Below are 20092 nucleotides of genomic sequence, written 5' to 3' on the forward strand. Positions count from 1 at the left end.
GTGTCTGTTGTTTATTTATAAAGAATAATTATTCAATTAACTCCCCCACACACACAAGTTTGCCATCTTCACTAAATAGACTGCAATTTCCCCTTGGTTTTGACCTTCTAGTCACTCCCATTCCATTTGACTCAACCAAAACAATTTGAATTCAATTTGCAAGTCAAATGTCAGGAGCCACTTTTCAGAAAGGCATAATATCTACTGATCTTTTCTTCATCCATTAATTTGGTCATAAAAGCAATCACACTTGTCTAGCATGTGTCTTTATTAACCTAAGTTCCTCGTCACCTTCTTGCAGGCCTCTCAGACTGTGTTTTGTTAGTCACAGGCCATAGCTAAATAATTTTAGACAAATAGGGCTATATTACATCATTCAATGAGGTCACTTTGTCATACATGTGGCAAATATGCAATTGCTGCATCTGGGTGCCAAAAGGCAGATGAGCTGCGGTGAATTAAGCCAAACAGACATATAACAGTAGCCCAAACATAAGAAATATCTAAGTAATTAACCATACAATTTGATAAATGTCGATAATCAGTATGTATCATTCAGAAATAATAACTATTATTATTAAAGTACCTTAGGGTTTATGATGCAGTTATATTCATTATCTCACTTTATCACTACAGCAACCATCTGAGGTAGACTGTGCTGGGCTGGATTTATTATCTTCGTATTTTCTGTTGTCATGTTTCAGTCATGTCTGACTGTATTTAACCCATTTTGGAGTTTCTTGGCAACGATCCTAGAGTGTTTTGCCTTTTCCTTCTCCAGTTTATTTTACAGATGAGGAAACTGAAGCAAACAGGGTTAAGTGATTTGTATAGGGTCACGTAGTTAATAAGTGTCCGAGACTGGATTTAAATTTAGGTCTTCCTGACTCCAGGCCTGCTGCTGCTCTATCTTCTGTTACCACCTCATACCTGTATGGAAACTGAGACAAAGAGATGGGAAATGATTTGTTCAAGGTTGCTCAGTTTTCAAGTGGAAGAATTGTAGTTTGAACCTAAATCTTCTAAATCTTCTTAATGTTTCTTAAGATTCATTACAATAAGAAATTCTGGTTTCTAGAATATATGATTATCTCAGTGTATGTGTTCACTCCTCTAATGTAGGTTTCTATGATGTAATGGAGTCATATGACTTAAGTTAAGAAACCAATTACACCCCCTAATAGATTATGCTTTGGGGTAAGTTCACTTCTACAAGGCATGATTTTCGTACCTTTAAAATTAGGGGTTTGGACTATGTGATTCAGATGAGGTCAGTGATGTCTCATCTTATGAACCTATATATACCTTAGTACCTAGGTTTATTTTTTTAATTTTAATGACAATTTGTTTTAACCCTCTCAACACCTATTTGCCTCTTGCACTTAGCTAGACAACCCAAGATGACAGTCATGCTGTCTGCCCACGTTAATACTCAAGAATCTAAAATAATTGCCATATGATTATGTTACATCCCAAAATGATAGTACAATATTTATTTTAATGTTTATTTCCTGATTTCTGGTGCTTAGTTTCCTAATAAGTACATGTACACAGTTGTTAACTATATACAGACATTTTCTCCTAGCATACAAGAAATAAAGAACCTATCCAATACGACTTTCAAATGCAGTGCAAAAACATTTACATATTCCTTGATAGATGGGAATTATGAGTTGGTTTGGCATAATGGAATAATTACTAGATTTAAAGTCAGAGGACTTAGGGTTTGAATCCTGACTCTATAAATTACTCTGTGTCACCTTGATCAATTTATTTGCCCTTGCTGAACCTCTGTTTCCTTATTTTTCATCTTTTATGTTATACTTTTATATAAAATGAAGCTATGTGTGCAAGATGCTAATATAATTACAAAATTTTTGAATTACCACAAAGCTAAGAAGAATGATTAATACATTAAATGACAAATTCAGGTTTCAAAAAGGTTTTAACATGGTAGAACAATGGACCGGATTTATCAAGATACAATTTAATAGGGAAAAAACCCCCATAAAATTCTTAATTTGGGTTAAAAATAAACTTTATAATTAGCGCCATGGAATTATACATGATTCTAAAGAATCATATATAGACAAAAATTGTTTTAAAAAGATGTGATGATTTTAGTAGATAGTGTAATATAAGTCAACGATCTAAAAATGGATTCAAAAATGCTACTATCACCCTCGGATAAATTAAGGTAGACATAATGTCTAAAGCAAGAGAAGTGAGAGTTCCAATGTATTCTAATCATATTGTGCCTAATATAATATGTTTTATTTTGGAGAAAAGAAATTTTAGGAATGTTATAATAACTTATATTATATCTAGAAGAGGACAACTAGAATAGTGAGAGTGTTGGAAACCATGTCTTATGTAGATCTATTGGGGAAAATGTTTAGGCTGTAGAAGAGAAAACATTAGAAGACTCTGCTAACAATCTTCAATAATCCAAAGGACTAAAATGTGAAAGAAAATTATTATTAATTAAGAGAAGATGGGGAAAGGGGAAGATGATAGCTGCCAATTATTTGAATGGCTATCATGTAAGGTACAGTGACTGTTCATTTCATGTATGAAATGGGCTATAGTTCCTAAGATCTCCTTCAATTATCAAATTCTATAATTCTATAAAGAGACTGATTATGTGGCCCCAGAGTTCAGACCTAGATACAGTGGATGGAAGACTGAAAGCAACAGATTTAATCTTGACGTAGGGGGTGTAAAAAAAAAAAACAGCTAGTCAAAAAGTCACAGGAGATATTGAATCCTCCCCCATGTGGCATCTCTAAGTAGAGGTTGGCTTAGTGACCACGTATTGGGGGGTGGGAGGGGTGTGTGGAGAGGATACTTATTTCAGATTACTTATTAAGGTAAAGGGTGAACTAGATAGTCTTTGATGTCAATGCCTTCCAGTTATTCTGCTATTAAATGAGGGAGTTTGACTAGATTATTTTTCTGCCCTCTTCCAGTTTGAACATCCTGTTTTCTAACATCTTGTGTTCCAAAGTCCCTTCCAGCTCAGGTCCTATTATTGAATCTACTGCAGGGTTAGAAAATTCAATGCCTTTTAAGTTTGAATGTTCTATTTCAGGACTTGTAATTGTTTAAAACATTCCTCAGGTGAAACTGAAATCTGCTTTATAACTTCTGTCCATTGTTCTCAATTCTTACATCTAAAGCAATACAGATGATTTCTTTAACTCTTCTTTATGACAGCATTTCTGATATTTGAAAATAGACATTACCTCCCAAAGCTGATGCATCCTATTTTCATTCAACACTTTTGAACAACCCACCCTGCCCTCGCCAATAGTACCTTCCTTCCTCTACCCCCACCAAAAAAAATGTTGAGCAAAACCATCTAATAAAACCTTTGTGACCAATAGAACATATATTTGCGAATCTGATTTACTACTTCCCCCTTTTTTAAAATTAATTTATTTTGATTTATCAGCAATCACTTCCATATGCTTTTGAGTTTAAAATTTTTCTTACCCTTCCTCCCCACCACCCTCCCCAAGATGGCACACAGTCTGATATAGGCTATACATATACATTCCTATTAAACATATTTTCACATTAATGATGTTGTAAGTAAAAATTAGAACCAATAGGAGGAATCACCAGAAAAAGGAAACAAAACCCAACAGAAGAGAAAAAAATAGCAAATAGTATGCTTCAATCTGCATTCAAATTCCATAGTTCTTTCTTTGGATGTGGATAGCATTTTCCATGATTTACTACTTCTTAACAGAAAGTAAGAACATGAGTGTCAACATCAGTCATTAGCCACCAAAACTGATCGTTATATTTAACATGCATTGTTTCTATCATGATGTTATCTAATTACATTTTAGTACTTGCATTTGTTGTTCTTATTTTTTTTTGTATGTCATACAAGTTTTCTCATTTGTATCTGAATTCCATACTGTGCAATAATATTCACTTACAATCATATACCACAATTTGTTTAGTTGTTCCCCAATTGATGACTATATAGTTTGTTTTGGTATACATATGGGCTTCATTTCTATTATTAACCTCTGTGGGAGGTATATGCTCTTGAGACTGCTAAATCAAAGAATATACAATTAATTTTTCCACATAATTCTATTTTTTTTTTCAGGATTTCTGGACCTCTTCACAGCTCTACCAAGATTCTATTAGCATGTCTATCTTTCTTTGACTTCTATAATTTTAATTTATTCATAGGATCATAGATACAGAACTAGAAGGAAGGGGATTTTTAGGTCACCTAATCTAACATATTCTTTTACAAATGATAAGCTGAGATCCAGACAGGTTATGATTTACCCAGGCTGTAAAGGTTAGATGTAAAATTTGAACTCATGTACTCTGATGACAAATCAAACATGATTTTCACTGCACATACTACCTCCTGACCTTTTCTGTTTGTTACATTCTTTGAAATGTAGATAAGTATAAGAAGAAACATCACATTTACACAAATTTACATATAATTTATCATTACTAATGCTTTAATAATTTGTTTCATATCATTTTTGATGTGAAAACCTCCTTTGAAAATGGATCCTATCCTTTGACCACTTATCTTTGGATGGTCAGAGAGGAAAGCCTCTTAACCTTATATGTTTGTAAAAACTCCTATAAGTTTTAAATCTCAAATTTTATGACATGTTTGATAAAAATACTTTTGTATTCTATTTTCATTACATTTATTAAAATATGAAAAATTTAAATTATTCCCCCCAAAATATTTCCTTTAAACACTTTTTTTTGATGTATAAAATATCTGGCCTCCCAGGTTCATAGCCATAGTGAAATTTCAGTGTATAACAGAGGGTCTTGCACAAAGCAGGTGCTCAATAAATTGTTTGTTGTTAGACTGATTGACTTTTTCCCTTTCCCTTAAACTCGTTCTTTCCGCACCTCAGAAACTTACATATATATGCATCTTAATTATGCACACACACACACACACACACACACAGAAACTCACACTCTTTTTCCCCCAAATGTTGATCCATCCTTTCAATCTTAATTTAACTCCAACTTGTTCATATAGATTGTTATTATATTCCTCTAGATTCTGCTAAAATTATATTTTAAATATGTGTCTATTCTCATTTTAATGTGAATATATAATTCTCTTTCTCTGATTCGTCTCCCCATGGTCTGGCTATAAGGGCCATTTGGTTTAAAATCATCAAAAGAATGTAGTAAAATTCCTTCAATATTCACAATATTGAACTACAAATGTAACATAGGTACTAATTGCTCAATCAATCCATCACCATCTATTAAGCACATTCTTCTGAAAGGAATACTGCAACTATCTCTAAGCGTGCTAGGATGCTGGCCAATTAGTTTGGTTCATAGGAAATCTATGCGTTTTTTTCATTTAAATTTATTTTTAGTTGATTTGTTAATTTTTCCTTATGCTTCTTTTTTCAAAATTTCATCTTTTATTATCTATTTCAGAGGATACTTTTTTTTGGAAGTGGTTTCTATCCTTTCTTATAAACTGTCTATTAACCAGTTTGTCTTTTTAACCTTGGAGATGTCTAATTTTTGTCCCATTTTCCAAACATTTCTTCTTTTAAGATTTTCCACCTCTTCTAAACTTTGCTGAGGTTGTTACAGTTGTTTAGTCATTATTTGTGTGGTTCTTTTAGTTAAAATTTATAACTTATTACATTGTTATTATAGCATTTCCCTCTCATTGAAGGACTTTTTTCTCCTAAAATGGTTGTGCACTGCATTTCATCACTTATGAAGTATTTGCTTTGTTGTTGTTGTTGTTATTGTTATTGTCTGTTAATTTTACTGTTTTTCTTGTGTGAAAATCTTAGCCATCTCCTATGTATCGGTAGTTATGTTTGGTTCACTCTGCTTGGTCCATTTTTTTGCTCAGACATGACTTTTCATTCTTCCACGTTGCTTTATATTCCTTTATCTCTCACTCGTTGATTTGTTTCCTTATTTTTGGTGCCTTTTGTGCTCTTTTTTGGGTGTAGAACACAACTCATCATGATAACCCACTTTTTATTCATTTATCTTCCCAGAAGGCTACTCTACTTCTGTTAAGACAGTGTTGAAATGTAAATTCCTTGCAATTTGAGATTATTTCTACTTCATATTTGTATTCCCAGTGCTTAGGAGAGTGCCTGGCATTTAATAGGCATTTAAATCATTGGTGATTGTTTAAGCCAGTTCAACATTGATATGATCTTTCCCCCATTCTAGGTTATTGACTCTCCCATTCATGTTATTGGAGTTAGGGGTTGATGAATTCAGCTGAATTACTGCTGGGTATTGAGGCATTTGTGGGGAGGGAGAGGTAGACTGAAGTGTACTGACAGAATCATGGGGCTCAGAGTAGGATGCCTGGGCCCGTAAATAGTTAGGAGTGTTGGGCACTTATAGAAACTGAGCTGAGCTGCAAACATGGTATTCTGTTTGATTTGTGTACATGTGTGTATGTGTTTATGTATGTTTTTATATGTATTGTTCAATTTTCCATAGGCATTGCCTTCTAATGAGTTTCTTCCTATTTCTTGTCTTTGTTTTTTTTTTTTTTGGTTTGTTTGTTTTTAATTACTTTATTCCTCACAGTATTTTTTGAACATGGTGAGGGGAAGGTGAAATTAAATGCATATTCTAATTCAATTATCTTCCTAAAGGGGAAAGAGACCTCTAAGATAATCTAGTTCAACCCAAATGTGAAAACAAATCCTCACTACAATATGCCCAACAAGTGGTCTTCCAATCTTTGGTTGAAGACCTTTAATGAAGTAGAATGGAATACTCCCTAAGGCCTTCCACTATACTTTGGCAGAACACTAATGGTTAGGGAGCTTTTCGTCACCTTATCTCAAGCACAGATGATAATCATTACAACATGTATCGGTTGATTCCCTGACCAAACAAACCTGATTATCTTACACTCTTATTTGTGTGAGTGGAATCATTACCCACACTTCTGAAATCATGGATTTCCAAGACATTTAAATGTGCTTGGTTCCTTCAACTGGTTTTGATATGGGAAGAACACGAAGGCCTTCACTTCTCTAGTTGCCCTCCTTTGTGCATTTTTAAACTTATCAGTGACTTTCTTATAATAGGATACCCAGGACTGAATAAAATAAGACAGACTAAGTCAGAGCAATTTAATGGACAGCAGTAATCTAAATTCTGTCACTCTTGAAACTATACCTCTTTAAAGGTAACTTACTTGTTTTCTCCACTCTAAATATTTCCAGCTCTGTCACCATATCTATGTAGCTAAGTGGTAGAATGGATAGAATGATGGATCTGGAGTCAAGAAGATTCAAATTTAAATCTGGCCTTAGGCATTATCTTAGTGATCCTGGGCAAGTCACTTAACCAATGTCTGCCTCAACTATAGGAAGGGGATAATAAATAGAACCTACTACTAGCTGTGGCTACTCCTGCCACTAATAAAATTGCATTGTGATTTCACTTGCAATGAATAGCTGCTCCAATAGCTGTTGTGCCTGAAAATTTATCACCCTGTAGACAACCGACCAAGGAGGCTCACTAGATGTGGATTTATTTGCCCTTAGCTGACTTTCTACTTTGCTGGGACCTATCAGAGTTCTGCTTTGCCACAACAGTCTTTGAGTCTCCAAGAGCCACTGTTACAGAGTCAAACTTTAGGGAAAGACACTTCACAATATATGAAAGACAAGGAAAAAGTGCAACTCTTCTGTTTCACTTGTGTTTTCAAGTAATAGAGAAGGTGTTGATAATATTTCCCAATTAGGTGATCTGATGATTACATCTGGTCTAGCATCTATGTCCTTAATGGTGGCAGGTGGACACTTAAATGGATCTTAAAGATTTGTTGGTGTTGTTGAATACTAACTTACATTCCAAAGAAAATATATGATTTTCCAAGTATTTTTATCACAACCCAGTGAGTTAGTTAATATATATATATATATATATATATATATATATTATATATATATATAATATATATATATATATATATATATATATACTACCTGTTGTACACTTCCGTACTTTTACTTTTCTCAAATGAGTACTCCACGATAGCTAGCACAAATAGTATACCAATTTTTCACATAAACAAATTGAGGCTCAGAAATGTTAAGTGACTTTTCTGCCTCTCTCTGTGTGTGCATGTGTGGAGAGAAAGAGAGAGACAGAGACAGAGACAGAGAGACAGAGAGACAGAGAGGGACAGAGAAAGCGAGAGAGCCAGAGAGAGATAGAGAGAGACATAGAGAGACAGAGAGACAAAGAGACAGAGAGAAACAGAGAGAAAGAGATAGAGAAAGTGACAGAGAGACAGAGAAAGACAGAGGGAGAGAGACAGAGACAGAGACAGAGAGAGAAAGAGAGAGAGAATTAAAGCTGACTAGAGGTGGAATTGAGGTAAATTGTTCTTAGCATAGGGAACAACATGTGTAAAGGCATAGATAGAGGAATTAGATGGAAAGTCTCTGTGTGTAGAAAAACCTTTTCCTTATGTATTTGAATACAAGCTTCATGCTCTTATTGAGACACCTCATTACTTTTCTCCTTGTTCTCTTCTTTTCAAAAAAGATTTTCAATAGGAGAGATATAACCTGTTACACAAACCTCATGCAATCTCACTACTTTCCTTCCTATTGCTGGGATTCAAAACAGATCTAAGCAAGCCCATTCAGTCTCCAAATGAGCAGACCATTACTGTCCTTCTTCCCCTCCCCCAAAACCAGATAACATGATGACAACAACAAAATGACAACCTTAGTCTTTAGAGAAGTTTACAAGAAAGAACACACACACACACACACACACACACACACACACACACACAGAGTAATGTTTTTTTTTTTTTTTATGCCTGCTCTAAAGCAAGAAGGTAGAGGGATCTGTCATGACTTCAGTATTAGAAACGCCTAATGCTTCCCTTTGCAGTCATGGAGATAGATCTCATCCTACACTCATTTTTATATTCCTTCTTTACTCTGTAAGTTATTATTATAGAATGTCAAAGAAATAGAAATGTGCAAGGATAGCATCACATACAGATAATGTCAGCTACCAAAATACACAAGCATCATTACAATTTGTATTAATTACATTTTGAAGAACAATTCTCATCTTCTGTTTTGAACTATAGCATGTGAAATCTTTTAGCAATGTTCCATGAGCTAATTAAATGTGCTCCAAAGTGTCACAGACATTCTCCAAATAGAGCACAGCTATTTATTGTCTGCTCTTGGGGACTGTTCCTTTGCATGCTGTGTCTGCCTTCTAGGTCATGTAAAATAAAGATCCTTGGATCATTGGGTACACCATGGCTTAATATCGTTTGTAGATATCCTTCTTCCCAAAAGCATTGTATAATGGGGCATAACCAAAGGAAATCCATAGAACATATTAAACAAATGAGCACATCATGTCAGGTTGACTGCTGATCAGCAAGGCGTTATAGATATGTTTATATTTTAATGGATGTGAAAATCATACTGTTGGTGACTCATTCTTTGAAATTTTAATACCAGGAAGGATGGCTGATCTAATGACTTTGTTTAACCTCCCTGTGATGGAGCATTTGTCAAGGCATTCAAATACATCTCATCCTCACATTTGCCTCCAAAGTTTTTGCTTTTCTTGTTCCAAGTTCCAGTGCTTGCTTGATTACTAGTTTTAGTGTGCTTTGGGAAACTGGTAGACCTTTAGATTTCTAGGAATGCCTAATTAATTATAATAATAATAAATATAGTGGTAATAGTTTATATTTATATAGCATGGGAAAATCTGCAAAACACTACATACTTTTTCTTGTTCAATCCCCACAACAGTTCTGTGAAGGTAGGTGCTCTATCTACTATTCTGTGTTGCTCCTAATGAAAAATACACTTGGGATCATCTCAAAAGTCATTTGCTAAAGGCAGCAGGATGCTGGGACCATAACCACCTTGCTGATCACGGAGCCCTAAGAGTCACAGGAAATATATATGCTTCAGTGTGTGTATGTGTGTGTGTGTGTGTGGTGTGTGTGTGTGTGGTATGTGTGTGTGTGTGGTGTGTATGTATGGTTATTGGTTCCCCAGACAGAATACAAGTTCCTTGAAGGCATAACCTGTTTCAGTTTTATCTTTATATCACCAGGCCTAACACAGTTCCTGGCACATTACAAGTGCTTAATAAATGCTTTTAGAACGAATGAATGAAAATGATGCTATTCTACAAAAGGCAAGGGGAAATCAGATAGCTGGAATGGCAGAATAAAAAAAAAAAGCAAAAAACGTTGGAGCAACTATTTTGAAATGATGCACACTATCTTGATTTTTTTCCAGATAATTCTCTCAGCATTTTGGCAAAGCATAGTGGATTCAATCGCCAGAAGCAAGAAGTCTATCTTTTACCAATCATAATCAGTGATAGCGGAAACCCTCCCCTGAGTAGCACCAGCACTCTGACCATTCGTGTCTGTGGTTGCAGCAGTGATGGTGTTGTGCAGTCTTGTAATGTTGAAGCTTATGTACTTCCAATTGGACTCAGTATGGGAGCATTAATAGCTATACTAGCATGCATCATTTTACTACTAGGTATGTATTGTGTTTTATATGCTGATAAACAATATCTGTCAGGTTTATAAATTAATGAAAGTAACTCAATCCCACTCACCCTCTGGACCAGGGGTCCACAACTCTTTATTTATTTATTTATTTTTGGGCAACTACTTTTCTTGAGATTATGGTCTTTATTTTGGAGGTGGGGTAGATATTAGGGAGAAGGCAATAACACCCTTGAGTTATAGAAAGAGTATATATTAGATTCTCCATTCCAAACTGGAATCCTTGGCAATATGGAATTGGAAGGCATGGTAGATAGGTGGGATGATTGTGGGAATCAACTTAGAAATCCACCAGATTAGTCTTTTCATTATACTGATAAATCTTACTGGTTGGAGACTTCTGGTGTAACCTGTAAAAATTGTTTGTTTGTTTGTTTTTTCAAATATGAAATAACAAAGCTAGAAATTGATTTTGTCCATTTTGTCCCAAATACTTTATAATCAATGGAAAAAAATGTACAAAACTTAATATCTATACTTGGAAACTGTTTTACACTATAAATATTAAATGTGTATGAGCACACATACACATGCCATATTATAAGAAGAAATTACTGCTTCATATGATTTATCTATACATTAGAAGGGAACTTCTATAAATAGATGGGATATTAGTAGAAAATGAAAGAAAAATATTTTATTTGGGCTTAATGAGCACATGCTCAGGAAGAAAAAGTACTAGTTAAAAAGTAGGACTTACTGCTCATGACTGAAGTTTTTTATCAATGCTTCTCTACTATATATGCCCTGCTATCAGTATTTTTCTGATATTTCTGTTCCCCTCTTCTGTTTTCCTTTGCTATAAAATGTAGTGATTCTGCAATAAAGTCTAAATATAAGAACCAGAGGTAGAAACTAGCAGGGAATGACATCCTCCCAGAATTCTGTTTTCACTCTTTGAGCATGAGTCTATCTGTTGGATCTCTTAAATGAATTTTTCTCTCAAAAATAATCAGTATATTTTTCTTTGATTGCACCTTGTTTTGACTAATCTGTTTCTGATCCAATATTTTCCTTTCAGTCATTGTGGTATTGTTTGTAACTCTGAGACGACATAAGAATGAGCCCCTGATTATTAAAGATGATGAAGATGTGAGGGAAAATATCATCCGTTATGATGACGAAGGAGGCGGAGAAGAGGATACAGAAGCTTTTGACATTGCAACTTTACAGAATCCAGATGGAATAAATGGATTTTTGCCCCGGAAGGATATAAAACCTGACCTGCAATTTATGCCCAGGCAAGGGCTTGCACCTGTTCCAAATGGTGTGGATGTTGATGAATTTATTAACGTGAGGCTCCATGAAGCTGATAATGATCCCACAGCTCCGCCATATGACTCCATTCAGATTTATGGCTATGAAGGCCGAGGCTCAGTGGCTGGCTCTCTCAGCTCTCTGGAGTCCTCAACATCAGACTCAGATCAGAATTTTGACTACCTCAGTGAATGGGGTCCTCGTTTCAAAAGACTTGGAGAACTCTACTCAGTTGGAGAAAGTGATAAAGAAACTTGACAGTGGATTATAAACTTCCCTATGAAACTGAAAACTCATGTAATATTCTAGGGCCATCCCTGTTAGTTACAACCAATGTGGTCATTTATTTTAGAGGCAAGTTTAGCGCCAGTCATCTATGAAATCGATTACATTGTAATGTTGAACCAAAAAAAAAAATACAAAAGTCTATGTTAGGAGGTTTATAAGTCTTGTGGAGTGTGAAGTAAAGTATGTGGAGTGTCTAGAAGTCTTTGGATATTTGATATTCACTTGACCACCACGGACATGGAGATTGGGATCTTGGTTAATCTTCAATGTAAGGAATAGAGGAAAAATCAAAACAAATGGTGCTTTTGTAGAGAAATGGACCTGCAGGGATTTTGCTGCTGAATAACATCATCTGCCAGGGTGTATAAAGTAACATGTTTTTTCCTCATTGCCAACAAAGATCCCGCCACCAAAATTTTTAAAGCAATACCTGGTCTTCTGTACGATGCTAGCTATGAGGAGCATTGTTAAGACCTACTAGCTTCTACTGTGCAGGGACCATCCATTGTACATAACTGTTGGCCCAATAACCACAGACTATTTCTCATCTTTAAATATTGTGTCGAGCCTTAAAATATTCACATGTTCTTAATTCATTCCAGGGAAGGGTGGGGGGAGGGTTGCACACTCAATGATGGGAGAGGAGAAATCCCATTAAAATAGGCTTGTTTCTAGAAGAAGGATTACTCTTATCTTCCACTTCATCGTCTTTCACAAGGACACAAAATGAACTGTATCACAGGATGGATGGACTATATAAGAGATGGTTGGTTTTATCACTGATGAGTGAATTTATTTGTTTAATCCTTGAAATAAATATTTTATTGATGTCCATTACTGCTTTTATTTATTAAGGTTGGTAATCTATAGATTAAGGGAATATATGAAAAATATATATCCATTAATACTCCTTTAGATTGTTTTATATATATATATACATATATAAAATGAATGTTTAATATATGTACATTTTGATGAGCAAATAAGGATGATCGTAGATGATGTGTAAAAAAGAGAAGCTAACAGTCTCTTTTGAGTAGTTAAGCTTTATGCGACTGATGAGGGCAGGAACAACATTTTCCCAGAGAAACTTTTGAACAGTTTTGTATTTTGTTCATAACTCTAGTATTTGGTGTTTTTACTACAAGCACAAACATCTGGAAGTATACTGGTTCATGTCAATATTTAAAGTCTAGCCTTTTAGAAACCCACACATTACACAGTAAAGTAAAACATGCTTATAGTTCTCCAGTGTATTAGAGAAGGAACCAGTTTGTACATAACTTTACTACTTATGTTATTAGCATTTCTTTATCTAATGTTCATGGTTATGCACAGGGGCTTTTGCACTCCAAGACAAGACAGCACTAGAAGCTGCAAGCATACTCAATTTGTACTGCAAACTTGCCATTTAGAAGTGGAGACTGTATAATAAAACTTAAGTATTACATACAAATCATTTTAATTTTCTACTTTGCTTTGATGCTATATTGTTTGTTTATTTACTTCATGTATTGTATCAAGAGAAACTCCCGTATTGTTTCCTACTTTGTGAAATATATTTTTATAAATACTTGTGGTCTTATCTTTTCTTCCAGTCTGGTTCATGCCCTTGAACAATGAATAATCAATTGTGAATCGAACTCTAGAATTTTAGATAAGGTATGACCTGTGAATTGAAGTGGCTACTTGAGGTGGTAAAATTAATTAGTGGAAGAACAAGAAGTAGACTTCCGGCCTCCCAACTCAATTTGACATTTGTCACACTATCGCATACTCCATGATGGCAGTACCACATTCTTTTGATAACCAAGATTTCACTGGATTTTATTTTTATGTAGTTAAGTAAAGCATTCTTTTCATTATCTTCCTAAGATGCCTCTTCATGGCAGATTTAACCCATGATTTGTGAAGGTTTTACCTGAGGAGAAAACATGGTAAAGCCATGCGATGTAAGATTTGTTGTTCTACTGTGTATGTAAACAGAGGACCAGCTTAACTAGGAATGGAAATGCTAAACACCCTAGCTTTCTTTTTTTTTTTTCCTTTTTTTAGGCAATTGGGTTTAAGTGACTTGCCCAGGGTCATACAGCTAGTAAGTGTTAAGTGTTTGGTCTGAGGCCGGATTTGAACTCAGGTTCTCCTGACTTCAGGGCCGGTGCTCTATGCACTGCGCCACCTAGCTACCCCTAAATACTGTTTTTTTTTTTTTTTGGCTTTTTGGTGAGGCAGTCGGGGTTAAGTAACTTGCCCAGGGTCACACGGCTAGTAAGTGTCAAATGTCTGAGGTGGGATTTGAACTCAGGTCCTCCTGATTCCAAGGCTAGAGCTTTATCCACTGTGCCACCCCTAACACCCTAGCTTTAGTCACTGCAGCAATGGTGCTTTTTTCCACTGCAGCAACATTTAGAAACCATTTTTAAGGAAATTATCTTTGTGATCTTCTTTAATAGAGAGAGAGTGCCTACTGATAAAGTCTCTGATTTTCTGAAGAGTTACTGTTGACATATAGTGTGTCTTCAAGGTTCTGAATTTTAGAGTAGAATAATTAGAATTAGAACTGGAATAATATAATTGGAATTATTATTGGAAAATATTTTCCTGAGTTCAAATTTGTCCTCAGACACTTATTAACTGTGTGACCCTGGGCAAGTCACTTAACCCTGTTTGCCTCAGTTTTCTCATCTAAAAAAAAACAAGGTGGAGAAGGAAATGACAAATAGACATGACTGGACAAATGACTGAGCAACAACATTAGGAATATAGGGGGAAAAGAAAAAAAAGGTGTATACATAAGCAATTCAAGTGAAATGAGACATGTATCCAATCAGATTTCAGACAGTAAAATATGTCCTTGGGAAATCTCTGTTAATCAGCTACTAGGTATAAGGTAATGCTCTGAGGCATTAGAAATGGAAATCTCACCAGCACAGGAAATATGACATCCTGATTCCATACTGAGATTGGACTGAGTTCTAGGTGAGGCCAAAGTTTGGAGAGTAGAGGAGGGTGCTGTGAGCTAAGCAGCCCATTACTGTTTATAGCTACAGATAGATTGAAGGCAAGCAGGTTCTTCCACAGAGTTATATTATACACTCCTTTGCTTTGCAGGGCTCCTTTGTAGGGAAACTCACGAATGTATAACCTTTTGATTGCCTTTTTGATTGAAAGTTCCATCTGAGACCAAGGTAGTGCAACCAGTAATAAGATTTCAAAAAATCCCATCACTGGCACTGTAGGAGAGGCTAGCATGACAGAAATCTCATCATTGTCAGTCAAAAAGATAAGGTAACCACTAACAGTGGGTGTCACTTCAAATTGTGCATTTATACAACTTTTAAACATGAATATCAACAATGAAAAAGGAAAAAAAACACATAAGCTATTGTTGGGTCCACAAATGAGAACACGCAATTTTCTTTCTTAAAAATGACAGTTTTAATGGAAACAGATCTAACCTGTAAGAGCAAATAACCTGTAGATAATTTGCATTGGTAATTTATAATAGCACCTCTGACTCCCATTCTCCCTGGAAAAGGGGATACAGTGGCCCCTTGCTTAACTGAGCTTTTTTCTTGGAATAAAGGAAATTCATAGAATTGAAAAAGGGGTTGATCTGTCTATGGAAAAGTTTAGGGACATTAGTTTAAAGTTGTGTGTGATGCTGATGATGTTTATAATTCTCAAGATTAGAATCATGGCCACCACGATGAGGAGCTGGGATTTGATAAATCTATGTTATCATCCTCTTCATTGCAGAAAATAGCTCATGCTTAATAATAGGAGCTGACATTTAGGCAGTGGTATTGTAGCTGTCGAAGTACTTTATTTGCAACAATCTTATGCTATAAGTTGTGCAAATATTAATCCATTTTAGGCCAACTGGTTCAGGCAGGGGAAATTAATTTTCCAAACTCAAAAGACAGTAAATGCCAGAGACAAGATTTGAACCCAAAAAAGTCTTCTGATTTCTAATCCAATTTCCTTTTGATTTATAACACAGATTAAGTTGTCAACAACTCATTTTTTTTAAGGAAAGCAGAGACAATATTATATATTCATCATTTAATACACCATAAAAAACATAATAACAGCTTTTCAACCATCAAATGCTAAGAGGGTAAAATAAAAATAGAATTTCACTTAGAATAAACCGCATACCATTTTTGAAAGCAAGAAAAATCCATCTGCTGTGTTCCAATAGGAAATACGTCCTTCTGAGCAAAGGAAGTGGTAGCATTTTTGTTACCAATGATTTTGAATTTGAAGAGACCTCATTAAATACCTAATCCAAACCTACATGAAAAGAATACTTACTATGACATAGTGAAAATGATTGGTAACAGACCAAATGAGATGTCATTACACAAAGTTGTTGACATTCATCTCTTATCTGCCTTTTTGAATTATATATATGCTGAGTCATTCATTCATTCATGAAGTATATAATAAGCACATGCTATATAATAAAATCTAATTGTTTACCTTTTGTCTCTTTTTATGGCAACTTTAGAAACCTGTTTGTGTTTCTCTGTATATAAAACTATTACTTTCCTTCTCTGATAAACCTTCTTTACCATTTTGACCCCTTGAGACCGTTTAGTATTGTTCTTTGTTCTTTAAATATTTTTTTCCCTTTTTTTCCTCCTAGAAGCACTTCCCCTTTTCCTCCATCATTTTCTAGGAATACTTAATTTCGCTTAATGAGTTGAATAGTAGAGAGATGTTCCTTCTGCCTTTTTCATTTTCTTGGAGGGGAAATTCATCTTTTCACTGTGAATACTTACTTGCTCCTTAATAACTGGTAAAACTACAAACATTGCAAACTCTGTAGATCACTGCAAAATTCCACTTATCCTCCATGGTTGTTCAAAGGGAGATTCTCAGTTCTTTGTTGTTCTTGATCTAGCTTTCATCATTAATTGTTTTGGCAAATTCCATTTGCCATGCCTGATCATTGTATTGGGGTTCAGTCATACAGGCTCCTGAATTAAAAAAAAATCATATTTCTCATGGGTTTTCCCCCATTTTACCACAATAGGACACTATTCCGATGCTTTTGATAGTTAATTAGCAGACTCCAATGAAGTTCTAATGTAAGCAGAAGCCTTTCGTAAGTGAGGTTTCCAAGCAGGAATTGAATTACCAGGAGAGTCTTCTCTAATTAAATCTAATTACTGACTTCTTTCCCTCTTCGTACCCTTCCCCTTGCTAATTTAGATACCACTGTGTGCTTCCTAATCTACCGTGTTCTCTATCCCCCATTTGGGACTACACTTAATCTATTCACAGTAGCACAAAAAGCAAATGAAATTTTGAGATGCATTATATGAGATGTATGAAGTGTCTAGAATCAATCTAGAAGCTTTGATTAAGTGCTTAGTATAGCAAGGTACAGTTCTTAGTATTGGGGACTCAAAGTCAAAAAATGAAATACTCCTTGTCTTCAGAGAGTTTATCTTCTAGCAGGAGATAAAGATATGAGAGATAATTCTGTCGTATTTTTCCTTTCAGACCATATCTGAAGCATTATGTTGTAATTGATGCCACATTTTAGTGGAGAAAAGAGGATAACAATGTAGATTACATCAAGCGGAAGGCAGCAATATGCAGATAGTGTCACATGAAGATCACTGAAGGAACTAGATATGTTTACTCTGGAAGAGAGATGCTATAGACATTTATGCTAATTGTCTTTAGGTATTTAATAGAATATAACATAGTAGAATGAATGGATTTGTTCTGCTGAATCCCAGATGGCAGAATTGGGAGTAATTTCTTTAGAATTTGGAAGGGGACAAATTTTGGTCTGAAACATTTGGATGCTGCCAAAGGAGGTATTTTTTTTTTCCTCACTAAAGATGTTGAAGCAGAAACTGTCTGACCATGGATGCAGAACTCAAAATCTCATAGACTTGACAGATTCTCATTCAGATAGTGTTTGGATCAATTGACCTCTGACCCTCCTTCTAATTGATAATTTGTGATTCTGTGTTATTATGTGCAAAGAGTATACCAGATATTGTGGAAAATACAGAGATAATCCTCTTTATTTTTGAAGACATTTTACCTTATGGAAAATATAGAAAATCCTGTTAGTGTAGAAAAGAAGAGTACATTTTTGTTATTGTAGAATTTATCAGGTAATCTCTTGAGAAATTTTTATATCTTATAGGAAAATGTTGCTTATCTGAAAAATGTAGGTACTCCTCAAATAAATAATAATTAGGCATGCCATTTTGTAATAACAAAGATCATACCAAATTATGTCTAGTCAAAAAATACTATAGTGTAAAAATGTACATAGTGATTTATCATTGAATAATATACTATTAGCTTAAAAGGGACCTTAGAACATCAAAATTTAGATAGTAGAATGTGAAAAGGAGATCTGCAAGGTACTTTGGAAGGGAAAGTGAAATGAGAAATAAGTGAGACATGGTTCATGAGACAACAGTTTGGGTGACGAAAAGACAAAGCAGAGATTTTAGGTAACTAGGAGAGCGATATTCAGCAACAATGTGATATGGAAGCCAACAAAGTAGATATGATCATAGTCTAAATTAATAGGGGAATAGGCTCCAAAATGAAGGAGGTAATAGTGTGACCATTAGCCTGGAAGACAATATTTAGATTATTTTGTTCAGTCGTGGGTGTCACATTTTAGGGAGGGTATTGATACACTTGAACATATCTAGAGGAAGGTGATAAGGATTAGGGTATTTTAAAACACCATGATCATAGGCATCACTATAATTTATATATCACTTTATTGTCTGAAGGAAGTAGGATGATTGTCTGGAAAAAAATGTCACGGGAACAACATGGCTTCTACCTATAAGTATATGATATGCCACTTTTTTTTAAATTTTAAGTTCCAAATTCTCTCTCTTCACCCTTCCCCCACTCATTAAGAAGGCAGAAAATATAATATCCATTATACATATGAAGTTCAAAAACCCCATAAAATGTATCTCCACATTAGCCTAGCTGTGAAAAAAAGCAATAAAAATAAAGCCCCAAAAATACACCAATCTGCACTTAGCATCCATCATTTCTCTATCTGGACGTGAATGGCATTTTTCATCATGAGTCCTTTAGAATTATTGTGGATTATTGTACTGATCAGTTGCCAAATCTCTCAAAGTTATTTGTCATTACAGTATTCCTGTTACTATGTACACTGTTCTTATGGTTCAGATCAATTCATTTTGCATCAGTTCATGTAAGTCTTCCCAGGTTTTTCTGAAACCCTTCCCTTTATCATTTCTTATAGCACAATAGTATTCTATTACAATCACATACCAAAAATTGTTCAGACATTTAGCAACTGATGGGCATCCCCTCAGTTTCCAATTCTTTGCTACCACAAAAAGAGCTGCTATAAAATTTTCACATATAAGTCATTTTTCATTTTTCTTTGATCTATAGACCAAGTAGTAGTATTTCAAAGGGTTGCCATTTGGAAAAAGGATTTCAATCTATGACTTTTGGCCCTAGAGGACATAAGTGGGACTAATAGGCAGAAGCTACAGGAAGAAAATTTCAGTTTGATAAGAAGAAAATATATTCTCAAGTAGAAATATATAGAAGCAAAAGAGGTAGCATCATTTAGTACTTATTATGTGCCAAGCACTGTGCCTACATGATGGGGATACAAATACAAACAAAACAAAGGCTGTTCCTGTCCTCAGTGAGTGACAATCTAATGGAGGAAGACAATAAACAAAAGGAAGCTGAAAATAGTAGGGGTAGAAGAGGGCCAGAAGAGGAAAGACCTTATCTATTAATTTACCACAGGGGAATTATGGAGAATTCCAAAGAACTCTAAAAGCAGAGTAATTGGTGGGAAATGGAGAGAAAAACTATTCTGAGGCACTTCCTTATCTAGAGATTTTAGTCATAGGGTCCAATTACAGAACCAGAAGGTATTGAAGAGATGTG

At 34.9% G+C, this 20092-nt stretch overlaps 1 protein-coding gene across 1 annotated transcript in view; it reads left to right on the plus strand.

Moving 5' to 3' along the window:
* CDH8 (cadherin 8) overlaps positions 1-13721 on the plus strand; it is a 501032-nt gene extending 487311 nt beyond the window's left edge. Inside the window, exons 11-12 of the mRNA XM_078149450.1 lie at positions 10323-10574; positions 11625-13721. Of these exons, the coding sequence (XP_078005576.1) occupies positions 10323-10574; positions 11625-12118 (746 nt within the window). The 3' untranslated portion in view covers positions 12119-13721. The remainder of the gene's footprint in view (positions 1-10322; positions 10575-11624) is intronic.
* The last annotated feature ends 6371 nt before the right edge of the window (positions 13722-20092 follow it).

Source organism: Phascolarctos cinereus, unplaced genomic scaffold (genome assembly GCF_003287225.1).
Source record: "Phascolarctos cinereus isolate Bilbo 61053 unplaced genomic scaffold, phaCin_HiC Scaffold_2;HRSCAF=192, whole genome shotgun sequence".
NCBI lineage: Eukaryota > Metazoa > Chordata > Mammalia > Diprotodontia > Phascolarctidae > Phascolarctos > Phascolarctos cinereus.